This window comes from Pteropus vampyrus, unplaced genomic scaffold (assembly GCF_000151845.1).
Source record: "Pteropus vampyrus isolate Shadow unplaced genomic scaffold, Pvam_2.0 Scaffold635, whole genome shotgun sequence".
Lineage (NCBI taxonomy): Eukaryota > Metazoa > Chordata > Mammalia > Chiroptera > Pteropodidae > Pteropus > Pteropus vampyrus.
Window position 1 is genome coordinate 770,613 of NW_011889416.1, and position 13,153 is coordinate 783,765.

A 13,153-nucleotide genomic window follows, 5' to 3' on the forward strand; every position below is an offset into this window, starting at 1 on the left:
TTTGTTTCATTTTAGCTGTGTACAGTCAAATAGAAGTCATTCATATATGGATGTATTTTATATTTTTTTGCGGCTATGTATCTGTATAGTTTATCAGAAACATTTTTAGAACAAATAGATAATGAAAATCTATTTTTCTTCTGTAGATCTAGATTAACTCCATATAGCATAGGAATATAGTCAATAAAATTGTAATAACTACGTATGGTGTCAGATGAGTACTAGATTTATCAGAGTGATCACTTTATAAGGTATATAAATGTCTAATCACTATATTGTAAACCTGAAACCAATATAATATTGTATGCCAACTGTAATTGAAAAATTAAAAAAAATATTAAAAAACCAACTATAGGCCCTGAAAAAAAAATACTTTCTTATAGTAAATGTAAGAAAACCTGAATAGGAAGTATTAAAGGGCCAAAATGTTGCACCTGGAATTTGAAATGGATATTAAATATGTAGTTGGCTTTGAGCTATAATATGATTTTCACTGCATATTTTTTTACTTCAAAGTTTCAGTTTAATTCTTCTGTAGTGGCTTTCTGAATTTTCTGAGAAGCAGAGTCTTGAATAAGTCATTTAAGTTTACCTTATAGAATCCTCATTTCTGTATTTTAGCATCTTATTGGAAGGACAGTTTTGTGACTATATAAACTATCAAAATATTTAATTTATTATTTCAATATTTTTAGAGTAAGCTTTATCAGTGAATATTTACATTTTAAAATGTATATAATTATTGTATGGATATCAACTTTTATGTTAGAATCCTTGTATATGATATAGGGCCATATTATTAGCACTAATATACCACATTTGTTTATTCAACAAATATTTATTGAGTGCTTACTATGTGTCATGCACTGCTCTAGAATCTTGGATTATATCAGTGAACAAAATGTACTAATGGAGTTTACCAGTCTACTAGTACTACTGCGTAAATACATAGTATTTTAATGATATGCTACTTTATAAAGCTACAGTATATCTTGCTGTAAATATGGTAGTTAAATATATATTTAGAATGCTTCAAGAAATAAGGGGTAAAGGTGTTGCTTTCTATTTGTTTTATTTTCTTTGTGCCTTACCTTGTAGGCATTTTGTGCTATTTAAAGTGGATATTAAGGAGTGGCGTTGATTAATTAATTAATTTACTGTTACTTGTAGATATATACAGCACAAAATTATAACAGAAGTAATGAGTAGTCCATGAGAATGATGAAATAATATTCAGCATGAAATATGCTTTAGTTTTAATTACATATTCAGATTATTTATTAACTGGAGTAGCCCATATATTTCTGGATCACTTTTTATTTTTTAGATGTTACTGTAAGGCATTGCGATTATATCTAATAGGATCAAAATAAGAATATTGAGACTTCTTATCTAGCTGCCACACTTTTACTAACTTTCTGCCAACATTTTTTTGTTGCTGACATTTTCACCTTAGATAAATTTAGTAAATTTGGGTAACTATTGCTAAAGTTGTGCACAATGTGTAGAACTAGAGAATTCCCCCAAAGGCACTGGTTATTAGCCAGTTGATTAACTGTAGAAAGGAGTTTAGTCAACATTTGCTTGATAAGTTGTTGGCAGGGGTCCCCAAGACCACCCACAGGTTTGTTGATTCACAGGACTCAGCAGCATATAGTCATTTTCAAGACTATGATTTATTACAATGAAAAGATACAAAGCAAAATCCTCAAAGGGAAAAGGCACATGGGGCGAAGTCTGGTGAAGTCCAGAGGAAACCAGGCATAACCTACCAAGAGTCCTTTCCTAGTGGAGTCACACAGGATGTACTAATTTCCCCAGGAACAAGTTATAACAACATATATGAAGTGTCATCTACCAGAGAAGCTCAATAGAGGCTAAGTGCTAAAGATTTTTATTGGAGGCTGGTCACACAGGCACTGTATGCTTGGCTAATACCAAATCCCAGACTCCCAGAAAGAAAGTAGGTGTTCAGAATGAACCACATTGTTTGTACAAACAAACTAGGCACAGTGAGCCACTCTTATCAGAGAAAGTTTTATATCAGTACAGGGAACTGTTTGCCATTCAAGTTCCCAGACAACAGCCAAGGGCCAGCCTTGCAAGGAGACTTTTCTAAGATGAAATTTTAGTTGACTCTTGAAGGATAGTAAAGCATGAATATTAGTTTGCCAGGCAAAGAGGGGAAGAAAGTAATATAAAACATTCAAGGAAAGGTATGGAATCTTGCAAATATGTGAAATATTTAGGCAGTAGTTCATTGTGGTTTGAATATAAATGCATAATCAGCTCTCTAAAGGTAATAGAAGTCTCTAGGACCGAGACACAAAAAGAGAGAGCTGATAACATAAAAAGTAAGTTCAAGAAGGTGTACTATGGAAACTCTAGGGATATGCTATTCTTGAGATGAGCAATTTTGGTTTTCACCTACCCAGGGATAAGATACAAGGCTTTTAACCATTTATACGGTGGAGAGCTCTTAGAACCCAGATTAAAGCTGAATCTCTTTAAAGGGTACAATAGATTAGGAAAAAATGTGCCCTTCAATCCAGAGAAATGACAAGAAAGCTTATCTGTTTCACCCTTGGCTCTGGGTTGGGAAAAATGGCTTCCTTGTATTTGTAATCATGGGCTTTCCCTCACTTAGTTTGTGGTTTGAATTTACATTACTTGCATAGTCTAAAAATCTCAAGCTGAAATACTAACCTCAAAGGTAATTCTGGTTGGATGATCCCCTGGTGACAGAAGCAGATGTAGAATCACTGTGGAGATGAATGACCTCAACTCAAGCTACCCAGGATTCTCCCATATTACAGCTATAATGAAAGTGAAATAACAATAAAAAGTTATAGAATACCTGAGGAAACAACCTTAGGAAAAGTTAGCAACAAAATAAGTTAGCAGTCAACCTGATGAAAGTTAACATACAAAACAAAATAGCATAATTAGATTCTCAAGAACCTTAGATAATATACCTATTCGATAATAACTATAAAATAAATATGTTTAAAGTTTTATTTTAAAAATTATAAGCATAACTTTATGCCATACAATTTAAAACTTAGTAGACAACATTCTAGAAAAATAACATTGTGTGTTCATTGCAGTTATTTCACAGTCGTCAAAAATTAGAAATAACCCAAACATCTGTAAACTTGAGACTAAATGATAGTATATTTATGCAGTGGAATACTACATGACAGAATTATTAAGTAAGTCTTACTTAGTGGAAAATGAAAAACTACACCGAGTTAAAAAAGTTAATCGTAGAATAATACAAATTGTATGGTATCTACAGTAAGTTCTCATTTAATGTTGTCAATAGGTTCTAAGACTTTAAGCAGAACTATGTATAACAAAACCAATTTTACCATAAGCTAATTGATAGAAACAAGAGCTCAGTTCCTATGGTATCTCATCAATGTTATAACAAAACAACATTATTTGAGGACCTGTTGTAGTTTAAAAACACGAAAGGTAATGTACAGTTTAGGGATACACATATAGTGAAAATATAAAAACATAGAAATAATAAATAAAGAATTTAGGATTTTAGTTACCTCATAAAGAAGAGAAGAAGAATATAATTGGATAGAGTCACTTATTAGACTTCAGCTGCACAAGAAGCAGATTTAACATGTTAAAATTTGATAAAGGTGGGATGCAGGAACGTGGCTGTTCATTATAGTCTATATATGTTCCTGGATATATAAAACATAACAATTATATAAAAATTTAAAATACTTTCCATTAAAAGGCAGTCGAGAAAAGGTACAAAAAGGTTAAACCGGTATATTCCTTATGTTGAACTGTTTATGTTTGAATCTTTAATAGATTATTTTGTGTTACTTCTTACATTTTTTATACTCAAAGTTTGAGGTGAAAATAAAAACAAAATGTATTAAATGTGATATTCTGGGATTAATACTTGTTTGAGTTTTCCAGAATTCTAGTAGCACAGTAAAATGTTTCCTGCCCCTGCCCCTAAGATCTTCTCTCTCGTAATCTCTGAGTCAGTTTCCCCTCCATTTTTCCCTCCCCCCATTCTCTCTCTCTGAGACTCTTTCTCTCCTCGTAAATATTTCAGTAATTATTCCTTCAAATACATTTTCAACCCCTTACTCTCTCTCCTCTCCTTCTGATTGATACTCTTATGATGTAAATGTTACACTTGATGTTGTCCCAGAGGTCCCTTAAAACAGTGGTCCCCAACCTTTTTGTCACCAGGGATCGGTGCTCCTATGAGAATTGAATGTCTGATGATATGAGGGGAAGTTGAGGGGGTGATGCTCTTAGCACCTGGACGCCTCTGTCTCTTAGCGTCTCTTTCTGAGCCCTTTACCTTGTGTCGTTCTCTCTCTCCTGGGGTGGTCATTTTTCTGTCTGGGCACGAGCATGTGTGTGTATCTGTTTTTCTTGGTCTATTTCTTAATCCCTCTCTTGGGGTCTTTTAGTCTTATTTGCCTGCTTATTTATATTTCATTTGTTTTATTTAGGTAAAGCTACTTCTTCTTCTAATCCAAGCAGCCCAGCTCCAGACTGGTACAAAGATTTTGTTACAGATGCTGATGCTGAGATTTTAGAGCATTCTGGCAAAATGGTACTTCTCTTTGAAATTCTTCGAATGGCAGAGGAAATTGGGGATAAAGTGTAAGTTCTTTTCTATTTTTATTATACATGAACCTTTTGATAACCTTTCTATTGTTTAAACAATTTATTTGAAGAAATCTGTTTTCTTCCTTTCTAAAGATGTCATTACTTTGATTCATGCAGTGAATGACAACTGTATTCTTTTTAAGCAACTAGTTCTGAGTGCATATTCTAGCTGTTTTCTTCAGTGCTATTTTCCCCTTCTGGCGATTGTACCTTGTACTTATTTCCTTGAGCCAAGCCTCTCATTGATATTTATATTTTACCAACTTCAAAATCATTTTTCAATCCATGCAGCGTGGCTTCTACCCTGTCACTTTACTGAAATTTTTCCCCCTAAAGTCACTTAGTGACCTTCTAATCCCCAAATCTAGTGGATACCTCTTACACTTTATTTCACCTCATTGACTAATCACTCTTTATCATTTTTCCATTACTTTTTGTTCTTGTTTGTTTTACTTCTAACATTTGTGCCCCATTTCCTTCCCTGCATCCCCACCCCTCAATCTCATCCTTCAAATTACTATTCAGAAAACATACTTTTAAAGTTTCAAACCAGGCTTATTGTTTAGGTTGTTACAAGGTCCCAACATTCTATGGCAAAATATATATTTTAAAAATATATCTGTGATTTTTTAAAATAACAGTTTAACATAAATCTAAAAGAAAAAACAAATCATCTTTGGCCTTAGTCAGAGATGACTCCCAGGCTTCCAGCCTAAGTGGCTGGTGGATGATGGTATTATTTCCTAAAATGGACAAGATTAGTGGAGAACTAAGTTTACTAAAGATAGTAAAGACTCTTGCTCTGGCTATGGTAAGTTTGAGAGGCCTATTAGGTATCCATGAGGGATGTCAAGTAGAAAGTGGATATTTGAGTTCAGAGTTTCTGAAAGCTAAGGAGACATTATTGCTCTAGACATGCTCATGTTGTTTTCTGCTATCAACTTCTATAGTTTAAATTAATTTTTATTGGGGTACCATACAAGAATTTAAAGAGTGTAAAAGGGATTTTAGTGGGCTTTTAATTTCCTAACCAGTGCAAGAATTTTGGTATGGTCATCATAGGATTCTTCTAGCTTCCCCTATGGTATATTTACCATCTCATAAGGCTACCTATAGTTGAGTACTTCAACTTGCTAGAAAATGTATCCTTATCTTTAGTTTATATAGTGTTCCTATAGCTGTTTCCCCTCTGGTCTAAAATAGAATATATCTACTCCTTTTTTTTCTTAACACTCTTATAATGATCATTTTTAGTTATAAACCCAACTGATAGATGTTATCAGTATTAAGACTATAAAACTGTGTGTTTCCAGAATTGTGATTACTACTATTCTTTATTTGTCCAACATTTTATTATGGAAAATTTCAAACATAACAAAAAGTAGAAAAAATTTTATTGTGAATGCCCATATACCTATCACCTAGAATCAATATTATATTCTACATTTTATTGTATTTTCTTTATTACATATCTATTTAATCTATCCATTTGTCCATCCATCGTATTTTTCTGATGCCTTTCAAAGTAGGTGGCAGACATTACTAATATAATTTCGAATGTCTCTTCAAATACTGATGAGCGTATCTCTCATCATTTTTAGCTTTTCCTCTCAGTTCATTGATCTGTTTTTCATATGGAATAATTTCAGTCTCAACCACATGGTCTTGAATGTACTTCAATTTTTTAGTACCCATCTCAAAATATGGTTGCGGTAAACAAAACACTTCAGCTGAGTTCCTGTTAACACAGACTTCTGGTGAGATTGGTTCATGTTCATTCTGGACCTTATATATCCATTCATGCAACCCAACAGTTTTCTAACTGTGAGGGAAGAAGAAATTTTATTCTACTCTTCAAGATTCTTTCAGCTGGTCTGATAATTAAATCAACATGAGACAGATTAATGAGAAAATAACCAATTTTAATCACATATATACATACGAGAACCCCACATACATGAGAGAATCAGAGATCTCACAAGAGAGGTTCGGAGACAAAAAGGTAATATGAGGTATATATGACATCTTGAGCTAAGTAATGAGGTAAAATGTCCTGAGGCTTTAGAGGGGAGGAGGGTATTTCATAGGATAAGGGCAGGTGTTCAATAAATAGAAGTTTGCCCTGCTCTATAGTTAGATCATAAAAAGTTATTTGTGGTAAAAGTTTCCCTTGAGCCTTCAGGGTCTCAGTTACTTTCAGCTCAAAATAATTTACATGCCAAAGTAGCACATCTTGGAGAGGCCTGTTCTGAACCCCTTTAAAACAACTGAATAACACTGTTGGTGAATGGATAAGAAAATAAGACCCTTACATATGCTGTCTACAAGAGACTTCAGATCGAAAGACACGCACAGACTGAAAGTAAAGGTATGGAAAAGATATTTTATGAAAATGGAAATTTAGAAAACAATCTGAGATAGCAATACTATACCAGACAAAATAGACTTTGAAACAAAGGCTATAACAAGAGACAAAGTAGGACCCAGTAATCCCACTTCTGGATATTTATCTGAAGAAACTCAAAGTACTACTTTGAAAGGACATGTGCATCCATATGTTCATTGCAGCATTATTTTCAATAGCCAAGATGTAGAGATAACCTGGGTGTCCAATGATGGATGAATGGATAAAGGAGAGGTGGTACATATATACAATAGAATATTACTCAGCCATAAAAATATTTTTTAAAAGAATGAAATCTTGCCATCTGTAACATCATGAATGGACCAAGAAGGTATTGTGCTGAATGGAGTAAGTCAGAGAAAGACATACCATATGATTTCACTTACATGTAGAATCTAAAGAACAGAATAAACATGCGAACAAAAGAGAAACAAACATAGATACAGAGAACATTTTGAGGGTTGCTAGATGGGTGGGGGGTTGGAAGGGTGAAAAAGGGGAAAGGATTAAGAAATACTATTCGATAGTCACAAAATAGTCATGGGGATATAAAGTATAGCATAAGGAATGTAGTTAATATTGTAATCACTGTGTCTGGTGTCACATGGGTAATAGATTTATCAGGGTGATCACTTTATGAGTTATATAAACGTCTAATCACTATGTTGTACATCTGAAACTAATACAATGTATGCCCACTAAAATAGAAAGAAAAATATTAAAAAGAATTCATGGAAGTGAGATGACACCATGGGCCAAAGTAATTTAAGAAGGCTAGAGAAGGATATTAAAAAATATATATACAAGACCTTAAACAATAAATTGCATAGAAGAAAACATAGGTTCAAAACTCATGGACCTTGGTTTTAGAGAGGAATTTATGAATTTGACCTTAAAGGCAAGGGAAGTAAAAGCAAAAATAAATGAATGGGACTATATCAAACTAAAAAGCTTCTACTCAGCAAGAGAAACCATCAACAAAAAAATAGCATAGATGATAGAGGCTCTGTTCATCCCTCTGGTGACCAAAATTAAGTTGTGACAGAAACGAGCAAACAGCAAGGAAAATCACCTGGGATCTAGATGAACAAGCCATACAACTAGGGAGAGAACTGGGAAATCGCCCTGCAACGGGAGAAGGTAGGACGGGGTGAGGAGAGGATACAAAGCTGTCTGGTTCTCAGCGACTGGGTGGGACAGAGGCCAAGCAGCGGCAGCTACAGACGCTTCTTAAAGGGGCTGTGTCCTTGAACGGACTTTTATGGTGACGAACCTGCTCGTTCTGAGCACCAGCATGGTTGGGCTGCACAGGAGGCACCAGAATTGTTGGAGTGAGGGCTGAGGGGGGACTCGCCTTTTGTACAGAAGTGCCAGCAGTATCCATTGTTCCTCTGTTGAGCCCTCCCCCATCCCAGTGCATGGACTTAGTGCTGCCATAGCTGAGATGTCATCAAACTGGATAACATAAGTAGCTCTGCCCAAGGATTTCCTGAAACTCTGCCTCCCCCAGCTCGTGGCCGTACCTAAGCCACATCCAGTTGTTTCCTTGGCAAGTCTTGTGCATCTTGCTGAGCAAGCCCCAAGACTCATGGGTGGCAGCTGACCTCGTTTTCTGAATTGGTTTCCTGAGGCAACTATAAGCACAGAATCTGTGTATTGCTTGCTGAATCTTAATAGGTGGCCCCAGAGGGACAGAGGCTTGGGCTAAATTTGGCCTGCAGCTGAGCCCCTCTCAGGACTGTCCTTCTGGACACCTACCGCACAAAGCCATGCTAATAAGACCAGGAGACTTCAGAGCTTTGCTTATTAGTACATGGAAACAGACACAAAAAGGCAGCCAAAATGGGAAGACAAAGAAGCAGAAACCAGATCCAGATCCAGGAATAATGGAGTCAAGCAATGTGACAGAAGCAGAGTTCAAAACACTGGTTATAAAGATGCTCAATGAACTGAGGGGAAGTGTAGATGAATTCAGTGAGAACTTCAACAGAGAGATAAAAAACATGAAAATGGAAATGGAAATTATAAAAGAGAACCAGTCAGAAATGAATACATTATCTGAGATGAAGAGTATATTAGAGAGAATTAATAGAGTGGATAAAGAAGAGGATCAAACCACCGATATAGAGAATGGGGAAGCCAAGGTTACTCGGCAGAAATCAGAATGGCAATAAAAAAGCCAAGAATATAATAATAATTTAAAGAGTCTTTGGGACAAAATTAAGTGTAAAAACATTCATGTAATAGGAGTACCTGATAGAGGAGAGGGAGAACAAGATATGGAAAAGCTATTTGAAGAAATAATGATGGAAAACTTCCCTCACCTGGTGAAGGAAATAGACATACAACCCCAGGAAGGACAGAGAGTCCCAAGAAACTGGAACCTAAAGAGGCCCACACCAAGACACATCATAATTAAAATTCGAAAGGTTAACTACAAAGAGAGAATCTTAAAAGCAGCAAGAGCAAAGCAGTTGGTTACCTACAAGCGAGCACCCATAAGACTGGCAGCTGATTTCTCAAAAGAAACTTTGCAGGACAGAAGGGCTCGGCACAAAATATTCGACGTGATGAAAACCCAGGATCTACAACCAAAAATATTTTATCCAGCAAAGCTATCATTTAGAGTTGAGGGACAGATAAAGAGCTTCCCAGACAAAATAAGCTAAAGGAATTTATCATCACCAAGCCAGTATTACAGGAAATGTTGGAGGGATTTCTTTAAGAAGAAAAAGCATGTATCAAAAACAGGAATAAAGAATGGTAATAACATCCTATCAACAAGTACCTCAAATGGAAAAAACTTAAATGCAAAAGATAGAGTGTCTGAATGGATAAGAAAGCAAGACCCCTATATATGCTGCCTACAAAACTCACTTCAGATTAAAAGACACACAGAGACTAAAAAGAAGGGGGTAGAAAAATATTTTGCCTTGATGAACTTAGAGGGTATTGCACTGAATGAAATGGGTCGGATAGAGAAAGACAAACATTGCATGATTTCACATACATGTGGAATCTAAAGAACAGAATCAACAATAGCAACAAAAGCAGAAATAAACTCATAGATACAGAGAATATTTAGAAGAATACTAGATGAGAGGGAGGTTGGGAGGTTAAAAAAAGGCAAAGGGATTAAGAGGTACAAGTGGATAGTTGCAATATAGACATGGAGATGTAGAGTGTAGCATGGGGAAGATGGTTAATGTCATAAGTATGTAAGGGAAAGAGGGGTGCTAGATTTAGTGGGGTGATCACTTTGCGAGTTATGTGGATCTCTGATCACTATGCTATACAACTGAAACTGGTATATTATTGTGTGCCAACTATAATGAAAAAAACTCATTGAATTGTACAATGTAAATACAAGCCACTATTTATTATATTACAATAAAGACAGAAAAATAAAGAATGACAAAATAGTAATAACTGTTGAAACAAACATAAAAGAAACCATAAAAAAATAAATGAAACAACCAACTGAATGGCAGAAGATATTTGCAAACAACACCTCCGATAAGGGGCTATTATCCAAAATACACAAAGAACTCATACAACTCAACAACTGAAAAACAAACTGGATTGTTAAAAAAATGGGTGGAGGACCTGAACAGACACTGCTCCCAAGAAGACATACAAATGGCCAACAAACATGAAAAGATGCTCAACTTCACTTACTATTAGGGAAATGCAAATCAAAACTGCAATGAGATACCACCTTACACCTATTAGAAAGGCTGCCATCCATAGGACAATAAGTATTGGAGAGTTTGTGAGGAAAAAGGAACCTTCATACACTGCTGATTGGAATGTAAACTGATACAGCCACTGTGGAAAATACTATGAGGATTCTTCAAAAATCTACAAATTATCATATGACCTGGCAATCCCTTTTCTGGATATCTACTCCCAAATTTGAAAACATTTATCCATAAAGATGTATGCACCCCATTGTTCATTGCAGCATTATTCATGGTTGCCAAGAAAGACATGGAAATAACTGAAGTGCCCTTTGATAGATGATTGGATAAAGATGTGGTACATGTACACAACGGGATATTACTCAGCCATAAGAAATAAATGAAATACCGCCATCTGCGACAACTTGGATAGATCTTGAGAGTATCATGCTAAGCAAAATAAGTCAGAAAAAGTTGAGAACCATATGATTTTACTTACATGTGATATATACAGCTGAAAGCAACACACAAACAAGACAGGAAAACAAACTAAAACCCAGACACAGACAACAGTTTAGTGGTTACCAGAAGGAAAAGGGGGAGTGAGGAGGTAGATAAGGGAAAGTGGGTCAAATATATGGTGACAAAAGAGATTTGACTTTGGGTGGTGAACACATAATGCAATATACATATGATGTATTATTGTACATGTGAAACTTAACCAATGTCACCCCAATAAATTTAATTAAAATATATTTAAAATTAAAAGTAAAATGAAAAATAAATAACACTGTTGGTGCATATTGAACTTGTGGTCAACTAAGATGCTCATTTTTTTTGAAGAACTACTGTTAGATCAGATTCTCCTATTCTCTATTTGTGCAGTTGACATATATATATGTATGTATTTATGTATATATACATATATGTCAACTGCACAAATAGAGAATATATAGATTTATGTATATAAACATATACATAAATCTATATATATAATAGATAAAGCAAAGAAACAAGAAAGAGAAGCCCTGCTTTGTAACATTTGCTGATTTCCATGATATAAATATTCCCAGTATAGTCAATTTAAGCTACCGGCATGATGTCAGAGATGGGAAGAGATGTTAACAATCCACTTTTCTGTTTCAAGCTAATTACAGCCAACTCTAGTACACCACCAGTTTCATCCCAGCCCTTCTGATTGTTTTCTTTCAGTTAAATATTTTTTGATTGAATCTGTATTCCCAGATTTTTGATATGTGTGAATTTTATAAGTATTGTCTTTATGTTTTTACGTGGGTCCTTTATAGAAAAGAAAAAGCCAAAATAGTTTATATAAGTATGAAAATTATTACTAATCAAGACAATAGTTCTTCATGTTGTCTACACCTAGAAAAGGTTAACAGAGGTAACCATTAGTTTATAGCCACTTAGTCCTAATAACACTACCTTTTTCATAGTAAGACTTATCTGAACTCAGTGGTTCCCAGAACCTGCCTTAATGCTGTGTCAAGTCAACCTTTTTCCAGAATAGTGGCCCCAAATCCAGATTAATTTCAATTAAACAAATAGTATTTCTAAGAATTTAAGTTGCCCAATCATAGGAATTCTCAAAAACTTTGTATTTCAGAAGAATTGATTCAAATAAGGTTTTTGGTTTTGAAAGATAATCTACTGAGGGAGAGATCAAGGCATATCCCCTGGTCATTTATGCTGAGCACCTGAAGTCGGTTCATTTACTTACCAGTATACTGAGAGTACCAACTGGTAGACAGTAGACTCCCACAGTGCAGAGTTCAGGAAGCCAAAAAGTTGCCCATGCATATGTTGTTAACTTCCAAAAGCTGTTTTATAGCTTCAGTTTTTCTTTTTAGTTCTATTAAATCTGAAGACGTGTACCAGTGAGGGGTGAAATATCTTCTGGATTTATAAGCACCTCCTACATTACAGCTTTCAGAATCAAAACAAAAAATATGCTTGCTATCGGTGTCTAGTTCATTGTATACTGACCTATTTTGCTTGCATATATAGGGGAAAGAATGAACTCTCATATATTCTTTTTAGATTTTTTTTTTCATTTTCAGTGTGTAATTATGTCCACTTCTCACTAATTAGGTAGATCAGAGCAGTGGTTCTCAAACTATTTCTCAGAGGCCTTGTAAGTCGATGACCTAGAGCAGAAGGTGAGGGGCCATTAACACCTTTCCTTCTCCCCCAATGCCTACAACACCTTTTATACTACTTTTTATATTAAAACCATATAAAACTTCATATGAACACACAGTTTTCATGGCTTTTAAAAAGGAGTTATAGATTATGCTTTTGGTGTCATGTCTAAGAATTGTTTGTCTAACCCCAAGTTAATGAAGATTTTCTTTTTCATGTTCTAAACATTCTGTAGTTTTATATTTTACAT

General features: G+C 34.9%; 1 protein-coding gene across 8 annotated transcripts in view; it reads left to right on the plus strand.

The window, feature by feature from the left end:
- ATRX (ATRX, chromatin remodeler) overlaps positions 1-13,153 on the plus strand; it is a 262,193-nt gene that overhangs the window by 182,870 nt on the left and 66,170 nt on the right. For all 8 annotated transcript variants that reach the window (XM_011384940.2, XM_011384947.2, XM_011384944.2 and 5 more), the window contains one exon: positions 4,497-4,650. In XM_011384940.2, coding sequence (XP_011383242.1) covers positions 4,497-4,650 — 154 coding nt within the window. The remainder of the gene's footprint in view (positions 1-4,496; positions 4,651-13,153) is intronic.